The following is a 25,568-nucleotide window of genomic DNA, read 5'->3' on the forward strand; positions in this document are numbered from 1 at the left end:
GAGATACTCTACTTAATAAATACTAATTTGGTTACATCTGACACATTTCTTGGTTTGCAAAATACTAATTTTAATAAAAAGTGATTTCCATTCAGAAAAGAGGAAAAATCAAAGTATAACAATTGCTAAGGTTGCCTATTTTAAAAATGCTGATGTAAAGGGAATTCGGTAATGCTTTAGATTACAGCCCGCAATTTACACTGGAATTCTCAGGCAATGAAGGCAACACAAAAGAAACTCACTGATTTGAAAAAGTGTGCTTTATCCGGATGAGGTTCTGTCAGTGCATGAGCCAGCAGACCATAAATATCTAAGCACTGGTTTCCTAACACTTTATATTCCCTCTACTGTAAACAGTTTTTAGTGTTTCTACTAGTGTGGTTTGGTGTACAATATTTTTGTATAACTTTCATGGTGATATACAGTACAAAAACTGTTCAACACAACTTTGGTCCAATCCAATCCCTATCCAAACACTGAAGCTTTAATCATTTTATTACTCTGATATTAAATATTAAATATGCTAGAAGTTAAAGACACTGGTTCCTCTGAGGGACTTCAAAGTTTTACAAGCTGACATTCTTCATAATGTTTGTGATTGTTTTAAGTAGTTTGTCTGTGAGTGTGTATGATGATTGTTTTGTGACTGTGATGTGAATGAACCATCTTATTGTCTCTTGTTATCGCAACCCTAATCTAAATGAGATTTCCTGAAGAAAGAAAACTTCATAATAATAAATTGAACTGCTAGTATGGATGATGAAACTTTACTTGTCACAGTGGAATGTACTATGGTATTGCACATGTTAAGTTCCAAATCTTTCATGAACATAAATATCAAGACGGTATAATGTCAAACCTGAACATGTTGTGCATGCCCAGCTATGATTTCTGGTAGGAGTTATGCTATAGTAACTCTCTCAAACATCCAGCCTGAGATGGAATCTGTCCTTATAGGTCACAGGTCCAGATGAAATGGATTGTTGTTATGTTATCAATCACTTGTCAATAAGATTGAATAAAAGATTGTTCGCTCTATTCCATTTAATATGTCCCTTAATCCATTTGTCTTGTCCTTGATAACAGTTTAAACATGTAGGCATTTACTGACTGGATACACCCAAACACTTGATGACTTAATTTGTTTTTTCTTGCCAACCACAAGTATGCTGCCATGCATAAATCTTGTCTATGTTGTCTTTCATCAACTCAGCCCAGATTGGGCCTTTGAGACTTTTTGATTTTGAAGTGCTCTCTCCTTTGCAGCTTTGTCAGCCTGATGAGATTATGATGAACATGTGGAATTACTTTACAATTTCAGATTGAAACAGTGTTAAATACATACACAGAATGTATATTAGCAAGCTGCCAATTTTTTTTGCTTGAACAGGTACCATTAAAAAATGACACTAGATAACAACACACTCCCCTCTTCTATTCACCCACATACTGTACAACTTCGATTGCTGTGCTCTAACAGTCACACCTGGTCTTCCATGTGTTTCTGGAACAACATACTTATGTCTTTCTAATCTGTATTAATAAACTATTATGTCTGAACTCAGGTGGAAAATATAGAGATTTGAATATTGTGAATGGCTTCCTTTTGATAGATGGTAATTCCAAAGTCTTTGAGATGTGTCACGATATGATGGTGAGCTTGACTGTGTCCTAATCTGTGTTCACTGACATTTAGTTGTAAAAATATCGTCTTTACATCCACTTGATGTTTTGGTCCAATTCTGTTTTTATTATTGTATGGACACAAGGGTTCATGAAGTTACAATTTCAGTGTGCAAGCCTGAAAATTGTGTCGATTTTTTACCTTATGATGTCAGTAGCTGGGATGTCCTGAATTCTGAAAAACCTTATTAATAACATAAAATTTGCCCTGTTGGTGCAGAGAAATGTGAGAGACATTTGTGAAGAGAGAATTAAATGAGAGGAGACACCGGGAAAACGAGCATTAAAGAGAGAAACAGACAGATGTGGAGATAAAAAAATATAATAAAAATCAATAATCCAGGATGACATTCATACATTTTGTATGCATGAAAAAGTTTCACAGCAAGTTTTTGTACAGTGTTTTTGTTTAAGTAGCATCCATATCCACCTGGTAAGAAAGCTAATACAGTATGTAGCTCAAAGTATTAGATACACAGTCACAGTTATGTAAGAATGGCGTACATACACAGTTTGTGACAGCCATACAGCAAAATGGTGTTTGCCGTTATTTGCTGTGACCACACTATTCTGTCTTTCCCTCTGTTTGTGAAAGACTAATACAAACAGCAGCTGCCATAAAATAGCACTTTGTTACCACTCTCAGAGCATTATCAATACCCAGTAATGATTTCCATTGTAAATTCACTATCTCTGCTTCACCGTACCCATGTCACTATTGTAGCAGTCCATATTAGCAGAGACTTGTAATACCTACCCTCAGCCTCTGTTCACATGCTAATGAGCCTCTATCTGAACATATAGGTCTTGTGTAATCAGTCTGCATGTGAAAAGCAGGCATGAGCCAGAATTAGTAGACTCCAATCAGGGTATAAAGGTAAAGCATATATCCAGCCCAAAGGTCCTCGTTGCTATGTGAGTCACAGGCTCACTCAATTTCCATGACGACAGGGGTAGGTGACATTCACCATCTATCCGCATATCTGTTGCACACAGGAACTCTGAGGTATTGTCCCTCAGATTCATGAGAGCTCCTCACACTGCCGAGGCCACCATGTTAGTGCTGCAATGGGATAATTTAGTGATGTATGGGAGTCATGCTATTATAGTTACACCATGGCAACATTTACATCCAATACTTTACAATGTTCAAGAAAGTCAGTATACAGTATATTGTAATTGGCATGGAAAAATGACACTGTTGAACTGATTCATATGGAATAGAAATAGTTCCTAATTAAATACAACTTTAACAATAAAACATATACAAATCCATCCAGGCATCTCCATGTTATTGTAGTTACACTTCAAATTCACAAATTTACAAAGATATAAAAAAACATTTCTACAAACATCACATTAAAATATATGTGGAGGAAATATACACAGGAGAGTGTTTATAATAATTTCAATATTTTAATATTACAGTCAGAAGCACCTAGACCTAAAGTGAGAAGCCTTCCTGAATGGAGTATTGCAATTAAACAACACAAGTCACTGGACACTTAAAAAGTATGAAGGAAAAATGTCCCACAACCATAAAAAGCTATGGCCTACATATTAGTATTGCAGTCCATATTGCTCAATGTCTAAGCATTTTCCTCAGGTATTTGTCCAGGGATCTTAACTCCCTGGTCCATAGTGTTTCTGGGACTGGAGTTAACACAGCTGGACCGGGTTTCAGCTGAGCTGCTGGTTCTCTGGATGAACTGGAGGAAGTTCTCCTGAAGAGAGCCCTCATGACTGGAAGCCCCAAACTCCATAGGCTGGGTCAGGCAGCAGCGTCGAAACTTGATGAGCTCCTCTCTGATCTGCCTGTTCAACAGGCCGTAGAAGAATGGGTTAACTGCAAAAGAAGAGTAAGCGAGCCAGGTGACTGCCTCCTCTAAATCCCCAGGGCTCTGCATGGAGCCAGTCAGAGACATTTGCAGGTGGAAGATGAAGTACGGCAACCAACAAACCAAGAACTGGCCCACAATGAATACCAAGGTAAGGGCAGCTTTGCCCCCACTGAAGGCCCTCTCTGGAGATAGTCTCTGGGGCAGAGTGCGGGTGGTGGTGATCATGGTAGTCTGGCTGTTAATGGAGTCAGAGCGATTCTTAGCAGGGCTTGAATTTGCCCACGATGGCACAGTGGGGACTTGCTGTAAAGCTGCGGAACGGGCTACCTTGTACACAGCACAGTAAACAGCAAAGATAACCACTGCAGGAACCAGGAAACACACCACACTGAAGAGCACAGCAAATACTCTTCTCAGACGACTGTGGCTCGCATGGAGAGAGCAGTGACCTGCAGCAATAGAGCTTTGATTTCCATAAGCTGGCCATCCAAACAGTGTGACCAAAGCCAAGAGGACTGATTTAACCCAGATTAGGAGCATTACACCAATAGCGAGGTTGATGGTCATCTTGACTTCGTAACGCATTGGGTGTACAATATAGAAGTAACGCTCCACACTGATGGCTGTGATGGTAAGAATGGACAGACAGATGAGGAAAACGTTGAGAAAGATGTAAACCTGACACTCAAGAACAGTAAACACCACAGTACCAAAGAAAGGCGAGCTGGATATGATACCCAGAGGCATGAGGAGAATGGCACACAGCAGGTCGACTGCGCAAAGGTGACACACAAATGCAAACCTCTTCAGGTGAGGAGCACGAGCAATGGCCACCATTACACCAGCATTGGCTAACAAAGCAATGAGGTTAAGGGTCACCATGCAGAACAAGCCAAAAAGGTCTTTGATCTGTGACTGGGAGCTTGTGACTACACCCACATCGGCAGGAACCGTAGGATTTGGCTCCCATAGAACAGTTGTAAGGTTTATAACTGACTGATTTGGCACAGAGGATATCATGGGACCAGACTTCTCAGCCATTATTCATTCACAACTTGCTCCATTTTGTATCTCAGTTTTCTGCATGTCTGGACGTCCTGTGTTGAAAAGACAGAAACAGTTTGTAAATGGAAGAAAACAACCAATTTTAAGGCAGTCCAGATATATTAGGTTCAGTTATTCCCTTTGCCCATTTAGAAATATATGTATAAATATGAATATTTTGATATATTTAATGTGATAAAATAAATGAAAAAGCTGTTACAATTACATTTCTGCTGACTGCTGACTTCTAACTGTGAAGATGAAAGAATTTAAGCATGTAAATTGAGTCAATGGTTTACATATTTTAAATGTAAACAGATACATTAGAAACTGTTTACAGTAAAACATAGCAATGAATAGTCTTGTTTATGTAAAATCAGTATCCACTGACACTGAGGTCTATTCTACACTGTTTGTGTAGGTAAAGATAAGAGTTGTGAGGAAAATAAGCAATGAGCTGCTCCAGTAGTCTGTGCTGTTTGCTTGGTTTTCCAAAGTGCTTTTGTTTAGTTCCAACTGCAGTCCAATAAATTTTGTTTCATATAACATTCTGCTAATTGTCCTCTTAGTCACTCTAAGATGTCCTTGACTCTGAAAATTGAATGAAGGAATGACACAAATTCTACAAATTATATTTATCACTACAGATATAAATGCTATCTTATACAACCACAGCTTTTGTGAGTGAACAAAAGCAAATGTGCATGTGAGATTGCGTTGGACATACGGGTAAAAATGTATTGTTATATTATAAACCCACTAGTATGGGAGAAATGCAAGTCTACCACTTCTGTCAAAGTGCCAAGTTCATGCAACTTAAAAGGCAATCAAATCTGTCGCCTGCTCCATCTTCACAGTGTTTATGCATAATGCATTTTGAAGACCATTTTTTGCCTCAAAATACACATTGTAAGAATCTTTTTCAGGAAATAAATCAGAAAACTTACATTAATGAAGTTCTGCTCCAAAAAGTCTATATAGAACAAGGTTGGAAACATGGTTTTGGAAATCACTACATGACATTCATCCTATTTACAGTGTGAAATGTGAATATAAGAAACATAATTTACATTATTTTAATACGTTTACTGTCTAGATTTTCATCACCAAAAATAAAAAAATACATGCAGCATGAAAAATAAAGAGGATGGAAATGTGTAAACTACCTACCCATGAGCCACTGTCTGTGTTTGTAGTACAGTTCAGACTGAACAGGTTAACCAGGTTTCTGATTTGACAAAGCTTCAATTGAAATCCCACATATTGTTTAAATTGGCCCAAACCAGACACAGCCCAGCTCTTCTCTTCTTTTTCCCACAAAGTAAAATAGTCAGTCCTCCAGCTGAAAATCCATGTTAAGTCAGTGTATGAGATAGAGACACTCCAGAGGTCCAGACTCATCACACATGTATATTCCCAATGAAAGAAACTGATCACTGATTCCGTTATTTTAGATGGTAGATGATGCTTCCTCTCTCTCCTCACCCCTCCTTCAGTAACACTCTCATTTATTCCTGTGCTGTGTATGGCAGTGACTGTCACACATTGTATTGTGTGTGATTGTGTTTTTTTTTCTTCTTTCAAATAGACACACACTCCACTGTCCCCCTCTAGAGCCCAGTCTTCTCTGGGTCCTAATTACCACCAGTTTAAAGGGATATTGAACCTGAGGAAGCCAGCGCTGTATATCTGCACAAGCAATTGAAATTTGATTAAACTGCAGCATTATAATAGTATGGAACTGTTTGACTGACAATAAAGGGATTCACTGGTTGTCATATTTGAATATATATGCATTACAGCAAAATGTATGCTATTTTGTGCTATTATTTTATAGTGAATTGTTTTTTATACCTCAATTACCTGTATTACATAGCAACAGTTCCCTAACTTTTTTATATTAATGACCCCAAAGAAAGACTACATCCCAAGGATCTCACCTGAATATTTTTTCTTATTAAATACTTAGTGCTCAGTGCAGAATTGTCAAATTTCATCCCTGCAAAAAGGCTTCATCTGGGTCAATTCAAACAATATGTCTAACTGTTCTGGCTTATATTTGTAGCAGCCTTCTTGAGATAATTTGTGTGCATAATGGAAAAAAAAGTGGTGGCACCGTTCATATTTTTTCACATACATACAGATAAATTATATTGCTTTCCTGTAATTTTGGAAAATACTTAAATTAGCAAGTATAAAAAAATGAAAGCCTTTAAGCCAAGTATCCACAAGGAAAAACACTGCAACAAGTTAGAGGAACACTCAAGTTTATTAACTAATCATTGGTTCAAGTTCTGTCATAGTGCAAAAATGCTGAGAACATTACATTCCAAAGGGAGTTGCTCCTTCCTGACACCATGTGGTGGCATTTGTAACCTATCTAGAAAACCAACTGGGCAAAAAATTTGACCCATCTGTTTACCACTTATTACTTTGCACTGTAAAAGTACTTTCAGGATATTAATCAGCAGTTCAACAAAATATCAGATCACAAAATTGTACTTTATAGTTCTTATACCTGTAAACATTTCTGCATTTGGTACCATTTTTACTCTACTAAATAACATTAAAAATGTCTATATAATTGCAAAGGCATGCAGTGTATTTATCCTGCATATCAAAGATATTTTTGCTGCATGATCACTTGAATTAAATAATCAAGTGTAAATAATATCTAAAAGGTCAAAGTACACGATTGAGATGCAAAATAAAACATAATGTGCAGCATGTAATTCAAAACAGAACTGTATAGATATCTAGAGGCCTTTCAGACATGTAACAAAGATGAAAAGATACCAGTAAGAGACTGATAAAGGATGCTATGTTTTTCATGGTAAATAAAATAAATATAGTATGTCAGTGTTTTAACAGAAGTGCAATCTATCACTCTCAGACCAGTTATAGTGTGCAAAATATAAGGCACAGGGAAGTCATTTATGCATCTTGTAGGTTGTCTGCACAATAACTGTAAGAATGAAGACAATAATAATCATAATAATATAAGAAAACAGCATAGTTACGCTTTTTAGGAAGCCCATCATATAAATGGAGGAACTTTTCTCTTTCAAGGGACCTGCCCCTATCCTCAAGTTGAATTAGCACGACATGTTTAGCTCCAACAGGTAGCGAAGGCGACACTGGCTCTCTTTGTAGATGAGATATTCGCTGCTACTGAAGTAGCTCTCTGAGAACTGGGGCTGATCTATGGGCTTACCCTGTGGCACAGCTACCTTCTTGCCATCCAGGGTGATGAAGATGTCCTTGGACGGATCTGAAAACAAAGGAGTTGCCAAACAAAAGATGCTGCATGATATCCTTTATCACAGTGGTTCTCAAATGCTATTTGTTAGCAATATTAGAGAAACTTGTAACAATATGAGCCAAGTTTAATTTTATTGAAATAGAATTATCTAGTTACTTAGTTTTTAGACGCAAAGACACAAGGCTGAGAGCAAGATAAAACTACTGAACAAGTATCATGGAAGTATTGTACCTGGTTCCACTGATCCTCGTGCCACCACACTATCATAGCCAGCAGGAGCCTTCTTCAAGGAAGAGTTGTCTTTGGTGATGGTATGTTCTTTGCCGAGGGCTACCTCACTCAGAAACATCACTCCAGTATTTTTAGAGGTGCGCACTAAAAATGCATGGCAGAAAATACTGATTCATTATTATTATTATGATTGCAATCATCAGTCATCATCATCTTCTTTAAACATTGTCTCTTCATACAGCCTCACCGTAACCTGCAGACTTCCTGTTTTCAGATGCAAAATAGATACCACAACCAACACGGCCTCCTGAATGGGGCATTATCCTCAGGCCGCTCTTAAGGATAGCTGCTACCACCGCAATGTTTGTACCATGCCACAGCAGACGGCGGTTTTCCAGACTATCATTCTCGCTAAACCGCTCTCCCTGCAATGTACGACGTATGTGTTAGGTCAAAGGACTTCAGTCTTCTGTGTCATATTCAACAAGACTGACTCTAGGTCTCACCTCTGTCGCTCGATCAACTTCCCAAACATTGACAATTTTTGGTTTACGATAGTCACATGAAGTTTCTTTCAGGTATTTTTCTATGATCTTCAAATGCAAAGAAAAAAATGTTAATACTTGTGGACAAGAGAACATGAATGGAAGACAAACTGAAATATTGACAATTGCAAACAAGTGCATTACATTTACTGAACCTTATTATCACCCATGACACAGTACCTTAGATGTTTCTGTGTCCTTGTCCATCAGAGTGAGCTTGCATTTGAGAGAATTGTAGTCTTGATCTAGAGGGTGAGGAACTGTCTCTATCATCTCTTCCTGAGCCTTCTCAGTTTCTGACTTCAGTGTCTGGGCAAGCTCAATGTCAGCCAGCACCTTCAGAAGGCAAAGTAAGGAAAGGAAAGGAAACTCAGGACTGACAAAACATCAAAGGGAGAACAGCTAATGTGACTTAAAGTGAATCTTACCATAAGCATCTCTTTCTTCTTCTCCACAATCTCTTTATTGTTGATGGTAGGCGGTCTGCACCGGCCAAAGTTATGTGGGATTGTGGTGAAGAACTTTGAAGAAAGTTCTTCGAGGCGTGCTCCTCCACTTTTTTTGTTCATGGCTGCCTCAATCTCCTCCAGCACTTCAAAGCCCTTTGCGATCTGCATCTTACTGAGTTTGCCTAAAGGCATCTTCTTGATGTCTGTATAACATCCACACACACACACACAAAACCACAAATCCAAGCCACAATAGTTATTGCATGTTTTCTTTTTCTTTTCTTTTTGCTGCTACAAAAAGAAATATCACACAATGTATTTATTTTGAGGTGCCCCTTGTTCCTAAGCCCAAGAAACTGATAAGACGTTATCGAGATGTTGAGACAGGGAGATTCGGTTGTAAATGCAGACTTCACCCTTTGTTTGTAGCAATGGTCAAACATTTACATGCCACATTCTACACTCTTTGATCTCCTAGTTGTCCTACATTTCCAAGCAACACCGAAAGTCAAGATAAATACTGTATGACAAAGTTCAGAGATTATTTAAAAACAAGCACCCCATTTAGTGCAACAGGCACTCCAGTCCGACAGGCATGTAACAGAACCGGTATGTATGCACATTGACATTTGTACCCTCCAAGAACCAGTTGGTATTAGTTGGTTTACAGAGGCACACCCACCTAAGTTCATACATTCCATGGCCTCCTTGAACATGTCTTTGCTGAAAATGAGCTCAATGAGGCTCCTTGTAGCCTCATCAAGGATGCATGGTAGGGTCTTTTTAGTGACTTTGACAGTCTTTCCATCGACACTGTCCACCTGCAATATCAAAAAGTACACCCAGTGAGCTTTTGTTAAGGCTGGTACTTATATATCAGAGGTTTCAAATATTTGAAACCCCTTCAACTATTTGCCATGGAGAGTGGTAACTGATTCTATGACATGATTCCTCTAGGTTTCATATCTCTTGCTCCAGTGAGATGTACAATCACATTACCTTGACCTCAGCATCCTTCTCTCCATCCACCTCTATCAGGGTGTACTTCCCGGAGTGAGACACAAAATTCATCCGATCGCTCCAGTTGTTCTTTGTCTTGTCCTTAAACTTTTTCTCAAAGTCCTTGACAGCAGTCTCAAGCTTATCGAACACGTTAAGTTTGCTTTGTCCCACTTCCCCCTGAATTTAGGTTAGAGATGAGGCAATCAGGGGCAATTTGTTTTATATAGGAAAATGAAATACACTAGAATAATTTGTCAGAAGTCCCACCATGATCATAACAGCATATCATCAATTAATTAAAAGTTATACTAATGATTCCATTCATTTGTATAATAAATATATTATTTGCAAATACTACTTATGTCAACACACTTGTCTTCACTTAATGTGTGCAGTAATACTTTTAACTCATTAAGGATCCACTAAGGGCATTACAGACATTTGTTATGAATACTGTGGACCATGCATAGAATATATATATACAACAAAATATCAGGAAAATGTGTTTCTAATTTTCATCCGTGTTAAAGTACAAATACAGTTGCTAATATTTATAAATTTAAAGAGATAACAGACAAAACAGAATAAAGTAAACAAGGTAGTGTAGTAGGAATCTGTTGCTTACCACTCTGCCCCATCTGTTCCATGAATAGTACTTGTTGCTTGCTTTAATAAGTTGAATGACATAAAACTTGTTATTGTTATGTCCAATATTTGTCTGATTGAGCATGCAGTCATAGTCTTCATATACCTGGTGAGTCAATACAGACATATTTTTCAATATGTGTTTTTCTCTTTAAATATGATTGCATAAAAATAATGAATTTATCTTGATGTAAGAGAATAAATACTGTGGGGATACCCAGTGTCATACAGTGCCCCTCTTACCTCTCCAGCAGCTGGCAGTGAGCAGTGCTCATCCACCTTCCTGTTGCCTTTTACCTGTGGCCCTGCAGCCAGAAGGGCCTCTTTTGTAGAGGTGAAGGCATCCTTGGGCTTTGGTGTCTCGGGCTCCTCTTTTACCTTCTTGCCGCCCGCATTGGCAGTAGAAGCAGCCCGTCTCTTTGGTGCCATGTTGCTTGCTGAAAACCCTGCACAGATATCTGCCATGTTACTGATCTGGGCGTTATGCTCAGACATGTCTACACGACTGGACAGCAAGTTCTCTCTGGCTGTACATCAAAACAAATTAATGAATTTCCGTACATGTACTAATTATCACCATGTAATTATCACTAAGCTACTGTATGTTGCCATAAGTAATAGCAATTAATCAGTATGCAACAGTGATTTTTAATGTGTTTTGGAGGAAAGCAGCCACAACCTCTGCCTTCACCGGTTCATCCCGAAGATGACCTAAATTTCCTTCAGCTGAGAACTCACCTTTTAACTGTAAACAGAGAGGCAGATAGCCGGGCTGAGAGAGAGGAAAGCAGGCCGACAGATAGTCAGGGACCTCTCGGTGGTGAAGACGTCAGGAAGCTGTCTAAGGCAACTGTCCGACTCAGATTTTGGCGAAGTTTATACACTGTTGACAGTCAGGGGAAGAGGCGGGGCTGAACTGTACACCTTCTTTTCCTCTTCTTGCTGCTGCTGGAGTCGTCGATGGCACTACCAGAGCTTGCTAACGGTTATACTGCCACCTAGCTAATATTCCGGTGTGTATTTTTCTCTGCCTTCCAACAAATGCAATGAGAAGTAATGAGAGCGAGACAAAAGTTCAACAACAATTAAATAGGCCAATTAATAAGGTTTATTATTATTTATTTAGTTATTTACAAACGTTTAGTTAACGCTAGCGCTGGTTATAAACGGACGGAAATCCAACCTTAAATTACCATGTCAACGGTTTTAATGTCCACAATTTTCTATCATTATCTCGTTAGCTAACTAGCGCTAATTTCACAGTAGCCATCAGCTATTTGGCTAAAGTTTTGTTTAAACTTAAATGCGTCCATTACAAAAAAAAGCTTGCTGTCTGAATGAAAGAAAATGATAAATTAAAGTGAAACCCCCACTAATGGTATTAAAACAATTAATCTTTGAGGAGTTTACCTTCCAGACTATTTTGTTATTTTTACATTGTGGCCCACTGTGCATATGTTATAGTGGCATTAAACCACTAAATAGCCTAAAACAAACAAAAAGGTCCCAATAGGAAAGTAAGAAAGGCACCCCTTTTTTTCTCTTCGTCCTTCTGCTTTCATAGTAACAACAATTACTATTAATTCCAGTACAAAACTCAACTCCTTATATGTTACCTCCTCTCTACTGTGTAGCTATTTTTGTGCTAAATTCACAAAAACAGAGAAGACAACTCAGAAGTACTGTATGATGTAGAATAATTACACAGTAGTGTGTGCCTTGTGTGTGTATGTGCAAGGTGTGTCTATTCAATTTAAAGGTTAAACTTTATAAGGACTCAACATGATAAAGACTAATATTACATGTTAGAAAGTGCTATCATAGATAGTGTTGGCAACAATTTCCATTGCAATGACCAATGTTTGTTCAGGACAGAGTGTTCTCCCCTTTAGGAAATGTTATTTAGACACACTGGATTTTTAAGATGAGGATGACTAACAACTTTATAATTAAATCTCTAAATATTTCGGGAGGGCTTGTTTGTTAGCGTGTGCACATCACTTGACATTTCATCTCTACTATTACAGCAAGGAGTTGTTGAAGTAAGTGCTGTATCTGGCTTATATAATCATAGTAATTTGATGATGGCCACTGAGCAGATCTAATAAAGTAAGACAATGCTCTGAGTCCGCTTCCTCCATATGCAAATACTTTATTTACAGCAAGCCCCAGGGCTGCCTGCGTGTTCTCATGAGATTAGATCAAACAATTTGGACACAAGATGGCAGTGTTAAATCACAGATACTGTAGTCTTTTTTTCAAAAGCATCTGCCTCATGTACATAGGGGTACTAACTGCTGTGTATATTCCTAGGACAGCTTTGGTGGATTTTATCCCATATCAGCAGATGATGATATTTGTGCTGGTAATTTTCATGTAGAGACTGTTTGGTCTTGGCAGATGCTCTAGATTGAAGCTGATTAATATTAGACAGCTCAGATTTCAAACTAATTGAATCCAAATTTAATTTGCACTACATCATCATATTTTTTTAAACAGTAAGGCAACATGACTATCTGAATTGCACTTCTACACATCATTATTTTAGGGCTGTGGCTCAGGGGGAAGAGCAGGATGTCCATTAATCACAGGGTTTTCATCAGCAAGACGCTAAACCCCAAATTGCCCCCAATGGCCAGGTCAGTGCATTGCATGGCAGCTCTGCCAGCGCGCGTGTGTGTGTGTTTGTGTGTTTGTGTGTGTGTGTGTGTGTGTGTGTGTGTGTAAATGGGTGAGAAGTGCTATATTAGTACAATACATTATAGATATTTAGCTGTTTGCCGCAAGACAGCAAAGCAAGGGTGTAAATGACATCTAGTATGTAACAATATAGTATGACAGGATGTTTGGCAGATTTATGCATATTACCAAGACTATAATTCCAATTTTCTCAGTGTTTACTGTAAGTCAAACTAAGCAAATTCACATCTCAGAACTGCAGCATGTTTGCATATGTTGTCCTGTAGATGTGAAATTTGCATCTCATGATGATGAGGAAAGAAATAGTCAGACTACATGTCAATTTGGTATTAATAAAAAACACATTTTATTTACATAAATTACAAGAAAGCACAAACTGGTTCACCAAAATCTACATTAAAAATGTCTTGTATATATTACATTTAACAGATTTACTATAATTTACTCCATTGTTGCAAGTAGAATCTTCAATAAAAACAAGGGCAATACTGTATGCAACTTTATTGGCATCTCGTTTAAAATCGCTACGAGTCAAAGAACAAAATTAAATAATTGGGACATTGTAACCACAGCACTCTGAGGACAACAAAGTCAGGACGATCGTCCTCTTTAATATCTGAGACACCTGATTCAGGACTAGTGATTATATAACTCTGTTTACAATGCTTGGCAGAGGAACTCAGCTGATCTTCACAAAGAGGACGTTGTGGAGTCCACCACCTCTCGTCCATTACACACTGTAGGAACAACATTGGAGGCTGATGCTGCAAAACATTCAAAAATACATCCGAGATCATTCAGATTATATGACATTTAATATCAAAATATGACAATTAATCACCCTGGGTGCCATCTGTCCTCCAATTAGATGTTATTTAATTAGAGAAATGGCAGAAGGGTTCTGACTCATGCAGTTTTTTTAAAAAGGTAAAATACAAGCGTCAGTTTTAGATGTGTGACAGAAAGGCAGCTTTGTGTAGTGAGTAGTGCAACAAGTTTGTTATACAAGTAGCTATGAATCATGTAATAACATCACTTTTCAATTGAGTTATGAGTATTTTATTACTGTTTATAGTGAGCTCAGCACTAGCTAAAGTGATTTTGTTGTGTAGCAGGTGGTACCTTGAGAGAAACTGGAGCCTGGACCAGTGGTGACACTGAAGCGAGTGGTGGCCACCCGCAGGGTGCTGACATTCTTCTGTGGCTGGAACAGGATGATGTGGACCTTGGGAGAAAAGAGGCAGCCCAGCACCACCGACCCACTCAGACTGACAGAGATACACATGGTGGTGGTTTGCACCTGGAGGATGAAAGAGAGGGAAGAAATTCACTTAAAAAGACAAAAGGTACACTGACTCGTACACTTGTGTGTACAGTATATTTTATGGAGATTACTCAGTGATACTGAGTGATTTTGAGTTTACTTTTCTGTTATACACACTAATATGTACCCCCACAAAATTGAAAATCATGTGTTTTTTTTTAAGATTATTTTTTTGGCATTTTTGCTTTTATTGAACAGTCACCATGAAGTTGCAGACATGACACATGGGAAGAGAGATGGCTACAAGGGTCCCCAGGTAAAATCAAACGGGGCATTTTGCATTTATATGGCATGCGTAGTAAGTGTTCAGCTACCAGGGTGCTCTGAAAATTGCCAATCTTAATTCAACACTGCCAGTGTTCATGTGGACATACAACTAATGTCCCAGTGTTAATTAATGTTGCTTTTTTTCAGCCACATTTTTGGTTGTTAAAAATGTTTATTGAAGTGTTGTTTATTCAACCATAGAGCTTATCCAGCTCAGAATTGAGGATTTAAAACATCCAAACAGTGTTAAATTAACTCCACTCGTGTGGAATCATATAAGCATCAGCAGAGTGTTGAGGACCATTTAGCTGTTCAAGAATATCCGTTTTAATAAGGAAAGGGCTCAGAAATCGTAAAAGAAATGATAAAGCCATTTTTCAAAATTCTGAATCCAAGGCAGGAGGAAGGAGGACGCTATCAGCTGGGACTGCTAAAGAGAGGTGTTTAACGATCTGTTTATTTGCCTGTCAATCAAATGCTTAACCCTTGTTCCTCTTTCCCCTCACTCTGCCCACATCTCGCTATACGTGTCATCTGTCTGTCTACTTCTTTATTTCTAATGTTCTTGCAGCTTTCTTTTTGTTATTCTTGGATAACGGGATACAGCTCAGCACCGTGTGGCAGGTGCATCCCATTTTCACAAGGCACAGCACGTGTCTGTCATCACTGTGAATGCTAATGTTGGTATTAAAATAATATGGGCAACAAGTATTATGCTGTGCACACACAGTTTGGCAACAAAGATAAAATGATAATAGCAGATATACAGCATCCATTAGTTTAGGCAGGGATGTACAAAGTCAATTTACCCAATTTTATTTACAGAACATTGTTTGATCATCTTCCATGAATCTTCATCTGTTTCTTACTCTGTTACAATACATAATTACAAATTACCTCAAAAGTACCCCTCAACTGATAATAAATGATATGGCAGTATAATAGAGAAAAAGTTCTGTACAATGATGATTTGCTGATTATATATTTGATATATATATATATTTTTGCTCTATGTGTTCACTGACTAAAGGTCATAGTGTACTATGTCCTGTGAAATTTACCATTCTATCATGAATTCATCTCTATCTTGAGATGTACTGTGGGTTGTCATGTTCCATGAATTCAAAATTAGGATTCACCTCATGCAGTATCTGAAATACAGCACACATACTAACAGGCTCGTGTCCTGGGTTGAGATGTAAATTCACAAGAACCTACTGTTGCCATTTTCCCTATATCTGTACTGTATATTTGAATACATGGAGTAAGGGGAACATACAAAGGCAAAGTAATTGTCAAATCTAAGCAATACCACGGTGAACAAAAGCTAAATGTCCTCTACTTAACTCAGAAATAGTTTTGAATAAACCCGCAGACAGCTCTGCATAGGAATGACCTGTTAAGTGGTTTTAATAATTCACAAGATGTTGCTTAGGAAAAGGAGAGGACAAGGAATCTGCCTTTGCAGTAATATTTTTCCAGATGTCTTCTGTTCGAGTATGAAGAGCAGGATGTAGAGCACAGCTACTAAGGTTTCTGCTTGTCTCTGTTTACTGTTGTTTTTACTGTGTTTGGCCTTTGAAGGCATTATTTTATTTCACAAATACAGCACCACTGCTTCAGATATAAATAATGTCAGCTGTGTTCAGGTAGCTTTGTTCCTCCAGAGAACCTCACAGCAGAGATGAGTTTCCTCTTTTTATTGGGCTTTGTGCTGTATGTTTATTGAAAAGTTTTATTAGATGAACCAGCTACATGCCAGTCTAGGTAGGCTGGCATGGACCTTGAATTGACAAAGCCCAAAAGTAATAATCGTAATATTGTGATATGGCATAAGTGTTGTCTTTTCCTGGCTTTAAAGGCTGCGTTACAATAAAGTAGCTGCATTACAATGAAGTGAACTTACATTACTACATCATTACTGATGATTATTTATCAAAAATCTCTTGTTAATATTTTGTGAAAGTATCCCTACAATATTGTTGCAATATCAATATTGATGGTATCTGATCACAAATATTGTGATATTTGGTTTTGTCCATATCGCCCAGCCCTAGATGGAATCTGTCCTGTTTTTTTTAACTTCTTCAATCAGACTCAAACAAACACAAACATATGACAGTAAAAATGGAAAAAAATACCTGCAATACCTGATCCCAACTAGTTTCATCAGCTGATCTAGATAGTGTACTGCTGTAATTTTATTTCTTGCACTAATGCTGCTCTGCTGGAAACAATCCTGTATTTCCTCCAAGGCAGTGGTTCTCACTGGCAGCAGAACCCCTTCAAGGACCCTGATGCTTGTACTCTATCCACTATGTGTTATATAGCACCATCAATGGACTCTATAGCATTCTATAGACAAAAATACAGAGGTGTTGAACTGATCTGATCCCAGTCAAAGTAGCTTAATTAATATTAAAAAGACATGACTTAAGAAAGGTCTGTTTCAAGACAGATCTTGAAAGGATCAGTTAATGTGATGGGCAGTAGTTGTAAAGATCACATGCAATACATTTCCGTCTCCCAGTACTGTCTCTCAGTGTTTAAATAGAAGTGCTGTGACTTTTGACTGCAGTGGCTGTTTAATCAGTTGTGTTTGCCGTTGAGATGAGATGACCAGCACTGGGATATGAGGAGAGCCCTCTCCCTCAAGGTGCAGAGAACATCTTTAATATTTCATATTGTAATCAAATGTGTTATTCATGGCTCAGTTGATTGTATTTAGTTTGCTTTAACATTTCATGACAGACCACAATCAAATCTGTATTAGTTATTCAGCTGGAGATTTGCATCAGGCTGTGACAACAATTTTCGAAGTGGTGTAAAACTAGGAGAACACTAGTAATATGTCCCTGCCTGTGAAAAACTAGAGACACTGTGCCAACTCAGTTGCTTCAGTAATTATTTATCGGTCAAAGGGGAGTTTTGTGTCTATCTGATGAGCCCGTTCTGGCTGTGAATTGCTCACATTGCCTGGAGGGCCAGGAGGAAGGGTTCCTCTGAGCATCACTGAAGTCCCAGGACAGAGGGCACAGCTGGGACTCAGCATCCTAGTCTTTCACACTCCATTCCACACAGCTACGCACAGGGACGCACAGGGACGTTCAGTTCCCTTTCAGCCCTCATGGTTTTGCCTGCCTCCTCCATGTTTCTACAGAGGCAACTGTGTCTGGGGATTCCTCTATTTCTCCCTTCTGCCTCCCTCTTGCTGCACTCTGTTCAGATCCCAGAGGGATATACCCCCACAACTCAGGTCACCCTTTTCTCTGAAGTTCTATCTATTCTGTGTATGTAGGCATCATGTCAAATGGTGTATTTTATAACCAGGGTTTTTTTGTTTTGTTTTGTTCTGGGTTTTTTTGTTTGTTTGTTTGTTTTTTTACCAGGGTCAGGTTTAGGTGAAGGAGAAATGTGAAGGACATGCTGTGTGTCTTTTATTGATAAAAAGCCTAGAATACACTAATAAAGTATTAGCCTACCACTAGTAGAACTAGGGATTTGTTGTGGACATATATTATGTTACACTGCTCCATGACTAGAGCATCCATGTTTTATAATTTACTCTAAGTTCATTAATATTTACATTTTAAAGGTAAAATAAGGCTGTCAAAGTTCTTATCTTCAATATCACCTGAGAGTCTTAAGTATGTAGATAATTATAAAGAATTAAAGCAATGCAGTAATAAAAAAAATATATTCCTAAGAGCCACAGACAACACAGACATGGCCGACGGCTGAATCGATACTAACTGACATTAGTTTGCGATTTCATGCTTATAAAATCCCAATTCAACCCCAAAAGAAGTAATTATCTGATATGTATTCTGCTCAGATTACTGTTAGAACCCAAAGCCATTTGATCAAAAATTTAGTACAGATCATTAGATCAGCATGTATATCATTTAGAAAGCATCAAATCAACTCTTCATTGATAGGATAAACATGCACAATGATTATCTTACAATAAAATGACTGCATGTGAAAACACATGAAGAGGGTATAACCAAACATACTAACTCACCCTGTAGTCACTGGCAGTAACATAGAAAATGGGCTGGAAAGCCAGCCAGATGATGCAGGTAGTGTACATGGTGAACCCAATGAACTTGGCCTCGTTGAAGTTCTCAGGGCATTTGCGGGTCTTGAAGGCGTAGACCGTGCAGAGGATAATAAGGATGCAGTTGTAGGTGAGAGACATGAGCATGCTGGAGTCCTTGCTGTTACATTTGAGAGTGACCACATCTCTCCTTTCCGGACCTACTTCCTTTCTCACCCCTGGGGCTTCCACCAGCAACCAGACCACCACCACCACCAGCTGGCAGGAGATCAGAGCACCACAGATGGCAACCTGCGAGGCTGGGCTGATAAATCGAGGCCGCTGGGCACCGTCCTTCACCCCACTGAAGATCCGAGCGATGCGATTTGTCTTGGTTAGGAGGGCTGAGTAGCACACAGCAAAGGAGGTGCCTAAACCTAGCCGGCGCAGTGTGCAAACTGCTGTGGAAGGTTTGGCGATGTAGATGAATGTCATGCTATAACACATCAGCACTCCCAGCAGAAGAATGTAGGAGAGCTCACGTCCGCTGGCCTTCACCACGGGTGTCTCATTGTGTTTGAGGAAGAGGCCAATGACGAAGAGCGTGCACATCATCCCTAGACAGGAAATGGTGACGGGTCCAATGGCCCAAGCATCTTCCCAGCGGATGTACTCTTCAGGCAAGTCGTAACAACCTGTCAGGTTGGCCAGAGGCCACTGTCCAAAGCTGCAGTCAGCACATGTGAACTCATCCTGCAAGTACTGGTAGGGCTGACAGGGGATACAGATCCAGCAGCACACATCTCCAGGCTGCATACTCTTCACCTCATTCTTCCTGCAGGGGTCACTACACTGGGAGGTGGGCGCAGCCTGGCCAGCCCAGGGGATCAAGCTGGTGTTCAGGGTTAGGCTCTGAGCCCAGTAGCCAACCTTGCGATAGACATAGTGTCCACCTTCTTTGTGGTAGTGGAAAATGTTGTAACGGCCAAGGCTGTCTCCAAAGGCGTCAAAACGGACTACATTCTCTGTGTCTGGTGGACGAAATGGTGCTAAAGATGAAAAGAAATCAAGAGAGTGTTAGAAAGGGTAATTTTATGGCAAGTACCATTATGGTATGAAAACTGTCAAAATGATATCAAAGCATAAATATCAACATTTGTTTGTAAAATTTGAGAAATCATTATTTTGGAGCATGAAGACAGTGGACTTCACACTATGAACTCATATCTTACAAAGCATGTTTTCCTGGGCAGTCTCATAGTAAATGTAAATATAGTATCTCTTTGCTTATTTATGTGTCTCTGACATTCTGTTTGTCTCACAGTATAGACTGAACAATGACTGTGACAGGACACAGGTGCAAATTGTTAATTTACATGATGGAAGCCACAGTTTGAGTCTGTTTACTTTGATGAATGGTTGCTGGATTGAATACTGCAATTGGAATTCCAGACAGATGGTATATTATATAAAATAATATTCAATTTCCCCCTTAAATCAAAGATGAAATAAACCACTATTTTCAAAATTTTAAGAAACACTTCTCATTATCTTATTTAAATTGACTATAATAGCAGTAGCAGTGCAAGATTGCGTAGTGTGCTGCAGTATAGTTTTGTACAGTAAAAGGTCATATTTAGGGCTGTTATTTTCATTATAGGTCTCAATCAATTGATTATTTGGTCCATAAGATGTTGAAAAATAGTGAAGAATGACAACCTGATGAAGATCTGTCTTGGATCAAAATGCTTTTTGGCTTTGGAGTAAGTGTGTGGACTCTTTTTCCAAATAGTAAAAGAAACATATTGAAATTGTTTGTTTTATACAGCCATCAGTTAAAAACTCAGAGATTCAATTTGCTATATACATATGACCAAAAACTATGAAATCATCACATTTGAGAAGCTGAAACCAATTAATGTTTGGCAAATGACTGTAACAATGAATCAATTATTAAAATTGTCGCTACTTAATTTTCTTGTCTTGTTTCCCGCTCTAATAATATTTGTATAATTTACTTGAAAGCTCTCAAGCGTGGATAGTATAAACAGCTATTTATATATCACAGAATTAGACAGCCTTATTATGCAGCACTATCTTTATTTACATTTGATCTGTTATATCTAATCAGTTTAAAATCTATGGAGAGATTAATGGTCTACCAGTTTGTTTTCTCCTTAGGATGTTACATGCAGGGATTTGCTAATGTAAGGACTCTAATCTGGTTTTAAGTCTCTGGATAGTAAAGTTCTTTTGGTACTTTTTATGTATTGGTAGCCGATATATTATTGGCCAATCAATAAGAAAACAAATTTATTGTTATTGTTCCGATAATAACATTCTAGCTGATAATTATGTCCAATAATGCAGAACCTTGGCTGTGAACTAGAGACACGAACTGCAAACTGGCCTTAAATTACGTTTTTGTGCCTTTCTGTCTTTCTCTCCTTTGCTCTCTGTGTTGGTGCCTGTTCACACAAGGGCAAGGCTAACACAATTTATCAAATGCCTCTTTACAAGCAGAACATAAAGTTCTAAAAATGCTGCTCTCCCCGCAGTTGACTCTCTGTCCCTTCTTAATCCACAGCCGGTATTTTTAAAAAGCCATATTTAAATCATTTAGTCATTTAAAACACTGATATTATGTTACGGTCAGGTTAGCCTAATTATCTGTCTATCTTAAAAGACAGATCGGCCCCTTTTCCTTACCAGTGGTACCTGTCCATCAGAGAGTCTCTGACTATCACCAGCAGAGGGAGGACAAATGACGCAACAGGGCTGTTAGCTAGTTTATTTTAAAAAATGGTACCCTTTATAAACAGTGGAGTCCAAGGCCTTTAGGTAACTACCAATCAGTCCAATAGATTGTGAAGTTGTGCTAATGGTTTTTGTAACCTATACATGCTTGTCAACAAGAAGATAAGGTCTGGCATTAATGAAAATAAATAAACTGAGGTTGTTCTAAACCAAAAAATAAATGTATTTTCTTCTTTGGATGGTGGAGGCTCTCAAAACATTAATGATGTATTAGAAAAATATCTTTTTAAAACTAAAAATATCATCTTTATTGCCCTCTTCACATTTTTGCATTCGTAATATTGATATTATCAGCCACCTATCAGTATCGGACACAACAAACAGTTAATCAGTTATCATTATCAGCCTCGAAATTCCCCATCAGTGCATCTCTAGCATTTTTTCTTTACAAATCATGAAGAGCAGAAAAGCAAAGCTGGATGAGAGCACACTGGTCTACTTTTATCTCCCATCAATGAAAATGTCAGTATTTCCATAAATCGAAGGATAAGACAATACAGCTCATTTGCGAAAGTGAGAGCTTTTGAACTGGTGGGTCTGTCATCTGTGATGTGTGGATATATTGATGCAAATACTGTTACACATTTGGTGTTGCAGCTTTGTGTAGACAAACAGAAAACAAATATTCTCTCTGCATGAAGAGAAGAAATGATGTTTATGTGATTTGTGTGTGCAGTGTTCAAACTGAAAAACCCTCTCTCAATTCACATTTAAGTCAAGATGCATGAAAAAAGAAGCCTCCAAGCATGAGAATGTGGAAATAGTTTCAGCTTTGTAAATTGAATCATTACAGAGCGTATCTGCAGCTGTAGTGTATAAACATGTAGAATTGCGCTTGCACTAATTCAGCATTTTATATGAATTGGTAAAACGGATCTAAATTGATGTAACCAAATTTGGCAGTGTATGTGCAGAGTGCACATGGGCGGATTAAATTACATTACATCAAGGTTTGTATAAGGCTTTCTATAGAGGGAAATTAAAAAGAAGAAGCTGCTTTAAATCATGAAAACTCATATCTTTTAAGCAACATCGAAAAAATTCATTAAGATTTTACTCACCATCGAACTTGACCTTGAGAATGTAGTCCCTGTAGAACTTTCTGCCATTACCAGGTTTAAGAGCATCGCAGACCTTGGTGGAGTTGGGGCATAAGGCCTGCCTCATATTATGTAAGGCAGCAGCCATTGCATAAACAGCATTCACTACAAACATGATCTTGGATTCTGGTTGAAACGGAATCTCACGCAGTGAGTGCTTCCCACAGCCCAGATCATGGAGGCTGCACTGGAACTGGTTTTCCCAAAATTCTCTGAACCAGGGATTCCTGGTGTTGTTGTACGGGTGCAGGGCAGTGAAGTAATCATTGAACTGGGGGATTGGATAGGAAGCCAGTTCAATGGTGAATGCCCCATCTGCGACAGCTTCACTGCCTCTCACCACACTCTCCTGTGCTCCCCACCCATCACTGGCCACCCAGGTGAAGGTGACGTTCATACGGTTGGCTGCCACCAGCAGCTCACGGGCATCTTCACTGCGTGTGAATAGGATGACCACCTTGGCATTGGACTTCTGCTGCAGGGAGCGGATCACATTCTCATAACTCCAGCGGCTCATGGAGCGGCTTACTTTGGCTGAAGTGGCAATGCAGATCTGGCGGGCACGAGCCTCCTGCTGGAAGGCATCAATGCCTGTCTCACCATAGTCACCTTCTGATGCCACTGTTGATACGTACGTCCAGTTGAAGTAGCGCAGGATTTCAGCCATAGCTTTGGCCTGGTAGAAGTCAGGGGGCACGGTACGAGCAAAGTAGTCATAGCGGGTCTTGTCACTGAGCTTGGCACTGGTGGACGCATAACTGATCTGAGGAATCTGGAAGAGTCGCAGCAGGTTGGCCACCTGGAATAAGAGAAAGTCACCAGGATTATTACGTTTGTTGATTGAATCAGTCGTTACACAATATCAATACCCCTTAATTAAGAGAACTGTATATATAAATATACACATTCTGATGTATTACCCAGAAAACTGGTAATTAAGTTATTACAGTTCACACAGAAAACATACACCTGCCAACTGTGGGAATTGTTTTAATTGCTCATCATTAAATAAATTAATGAAATTGGCTACATTACATGTTTTTTCCCCTGTAGATGCAATTAGTCTCACCCTATTCAGTCTCTCATGTCTTCACTGGATCCCTGCTGGGCATTTCACAACTTAACTCTCCTGCTGGCTAAGTATGGCGTTTAATTAGTTCCAAAACCTGTGCATATAAAAACCAGGCACATGCACGTGATAGAAGTGCATAGAACAGTATCCATGAGCGGAAAGCCATCCTAGCAAGGGAGCATTTCTGCTCCGCGTGCCCAAATGCATGGTGTAAGTGTTAAAAAAACAGAGAATTGTCTGTGTCAGTGATCAAACCAAACGGCCAATCAGAGGTCATGGTCAGTATTCAAAGTGACTGACCAGGAGTGGACTGTCTATTCCATCCCTGCCTCCAAAGTCTCAAAAGTCACTTGATGAGTGAGTGCGTATTGAGCAGTTGCGAGTGCACAGAGAGGGTCGAGCTCGGGACTCGGGACTGCATTTGTGCATGCAGAGCAGAAATTAAAGTTAATTAAAGGGGACCTATTATGCTCATTTCCAGCTCTATATTTTTATTTTTGGACTCCACTAGAGTAGCTTTGCATGATTTACAGTTCAAAAAACTCATCATTTATCTCATACATGCAGGTAGTTTTAATTCCTGTCTCTTTAAGGCCCCCTTCCTAATGAGCTCACTCTGTTTTGATTGGCCAGCTTTCAGGAGGCATGCCAAGGGGCAGCCGTATCCGTTGTGTTAAGTTGCCGCCTATGCAAACCCAACATTTCCTGCTTTTCTGCTTCAAATTTCTGCTAAAAGCTTTTAAATGACTAGATAATGGGAGATTTTATTGTGAAGAATTTACAGGAAATTAAACGTGTTCCTCATCGAAATAGTGGAGCTTCATTAGTCGCGCTAAAAACCAATTGAAAACAATATATGGATATTTTAGAGCTCTTTGTTCAGTGAATCAGTTAGAAATAATACAGGGAGGAATAGTACAAGCAGAAACAGCCACAGTGATGATGATGTTTGATGAAGAGCTGCAGACGACCAGCACATCTCCAACAGGTAAACTACTTATTTTACTTTGCCCTGCTGTGTAATGGAAAACACTCACAGCGTGACAGCTCAACTCATGGCTCAGTGTGACTATCCCCAAAACAATGGAAAAGGCCGGCTCGGGCTCAAAGTAGAAAAAAACATTGGAAATCGAGCATTCAGAGCAGTCTGAAGCTGGTGCTTTTTTCTCACAGGGACTTCTACATACATTTACCTCATTATTTGACACGTTGACCATGTTTAACATGACCATCTGACACTGTAACATTATATATATGACTGAAAATAATGAAAAGCATAATAGGTCCCCTTTAAATGCCATAGCTGAGTGTGCGTTTAACATTTGCCTGTCTGACTCATCTTTTGTGTTCTGTAAAGCTGTCAACAACATAAAATATACGGAATGGCTTAAGGTTTTACTCACAATAGATAGAATTTACTGTACTGCAGAAATGCTAACATTTTCAGAAAGTTCTTGCTCTGCTTTAGAGAGAGGAGAGAAGCAGACAGGGGGAGGCAGAGGCAGAGAGGTTGAGGGCAGGGATTGGGAAGTGAGAGAGAGTCAAAG

General features: G+C 38.9%; 3 protein-coding genes and 1 long non-coding RNA gene across 4 annotated transcripts in view; 1 reads left to right on the forward strand and 3 right to left on the reverse strand.

Moving 5' to 3' along the window:
• Nucleotides 1-1,989: 1,989 nt before the first annotated feature.
• gpr61l (G protein-coupled receptor 61-like) lies at nucleotides 1,990-6,177 on the reverse strand. Its single transcript, XM_044349559.1, has 2 exons — nucleotides 5,739-6,177; nucleotides 1,990-4,621 (listed from the first exon to the last, which is right to left on the reverse strand). Exon 2 carries the CDS (start codon nucleotides 4,563-4,565, stop codon nucleotides 3,273-3,275), a length of 1,293 nt encoding a protein of 430 aa, XP_044205494.1. The 5' UTR covers nucleotides 4,566-4,621; nucleotides 5,739-6,177; the 3' UTR covers nucleotides 1,990-3,272.
• Nucleotides 6,178-6,818: 641 nt separating this feature from the next.
• On the reverse strand, nucleotides 6,819-11,619 carry parp3 (poly (ADP-ribose) polymerase family, member 3). Its single transcript, XM_044348721.1, has 11 exons — nucleotides 11,441-11,619; nucleotides 10,946-11,147; nucleotides 10,683-10,808; nucleotides 10,055-10,234; nucleotides 9,738-9,876; nucleotides 9,035-9,258; nucleotides 8,787-8,942; nucleotides 8,568-8,654; nucleotides 8,309-8,486; nucleotides 8,062-8,205; nucleotides 6,819-7,839 (listed from the first exon to the last, which is right to left on the reverse strand). Exons 2-11 carry the CDS (start codon nucleotides 11,129-11,131, stop codon nucleotides 7,664-7,666), a joined length of 1,596 nt encoding a protein of 531 aa, XP_044204656.1. The 5' UTR covers nucleotides 11,132-11,147; nucleotides 11,441-11,619; the 3' UTR covers nucleotides 6,819-7,663.
• An 8-nt stretch (nucleotides 11,620-11,627) lies between these two features.
• Nucleotides 11,628-14,601, forward strand: LOC122980586. Its single transcript, XR_006403058.1, has 3 exons — nucleotides 11,628-11,715; nucleotides 13,251-13,341; nucleotides 14,515-14,601. It is a non-coding gene; the product is annotated as an uncharacterized LOC122980586 (long non-coding RNA).
• grm2a (glutamate receptor, metabotropic 2a) overlaps nucleotides 13,779-25,568 on the reverse strand; it is a 34,653-nt gene continuing 22,863 nt past the window's right edge. The window contains exons 3-6 of the mRNA XM_044348720.1: nucleotides 22,911-23,748; nucleotides 19,018-20,081; nucleotides 14,525-14,702; nucleotides 13,779-14,166 (exon numbers count right to left, since the gene is read on the reverse strand). Coding sequence (XP_044204655.1) covers nucleotides 14,093-14,166; nucleotides 14,525-14,702; nucleotides 19,018-20,081; nucleotides 22,911-23,748 — 2,154 coding nt within the window. The 3' untranslated portion in view covers nucleotides 13,779-14,092. The remainder of the gene's footprint in view (nucleotides 14,167-14,524; nucleotides 14,703-19,017; nucleotides 20,082-22,910; nucleotides 23,749-25,568) is intronic.

Source organism: Thunnus albacares, chromosome 4 (assembly GCF_914725855.1).
Source record: "Thunnus albacares chromosome 4, fThuAlb1.1, whole genome shotgun sequence".
In the NCBI taxonomy this organism is placed as follows: domain Eukaryota; kingdom Metazoa; phylum Chordata; class Actinopteri; order Scombriformes; family Scombridae; genus Thunnus; species Thunnus albacares.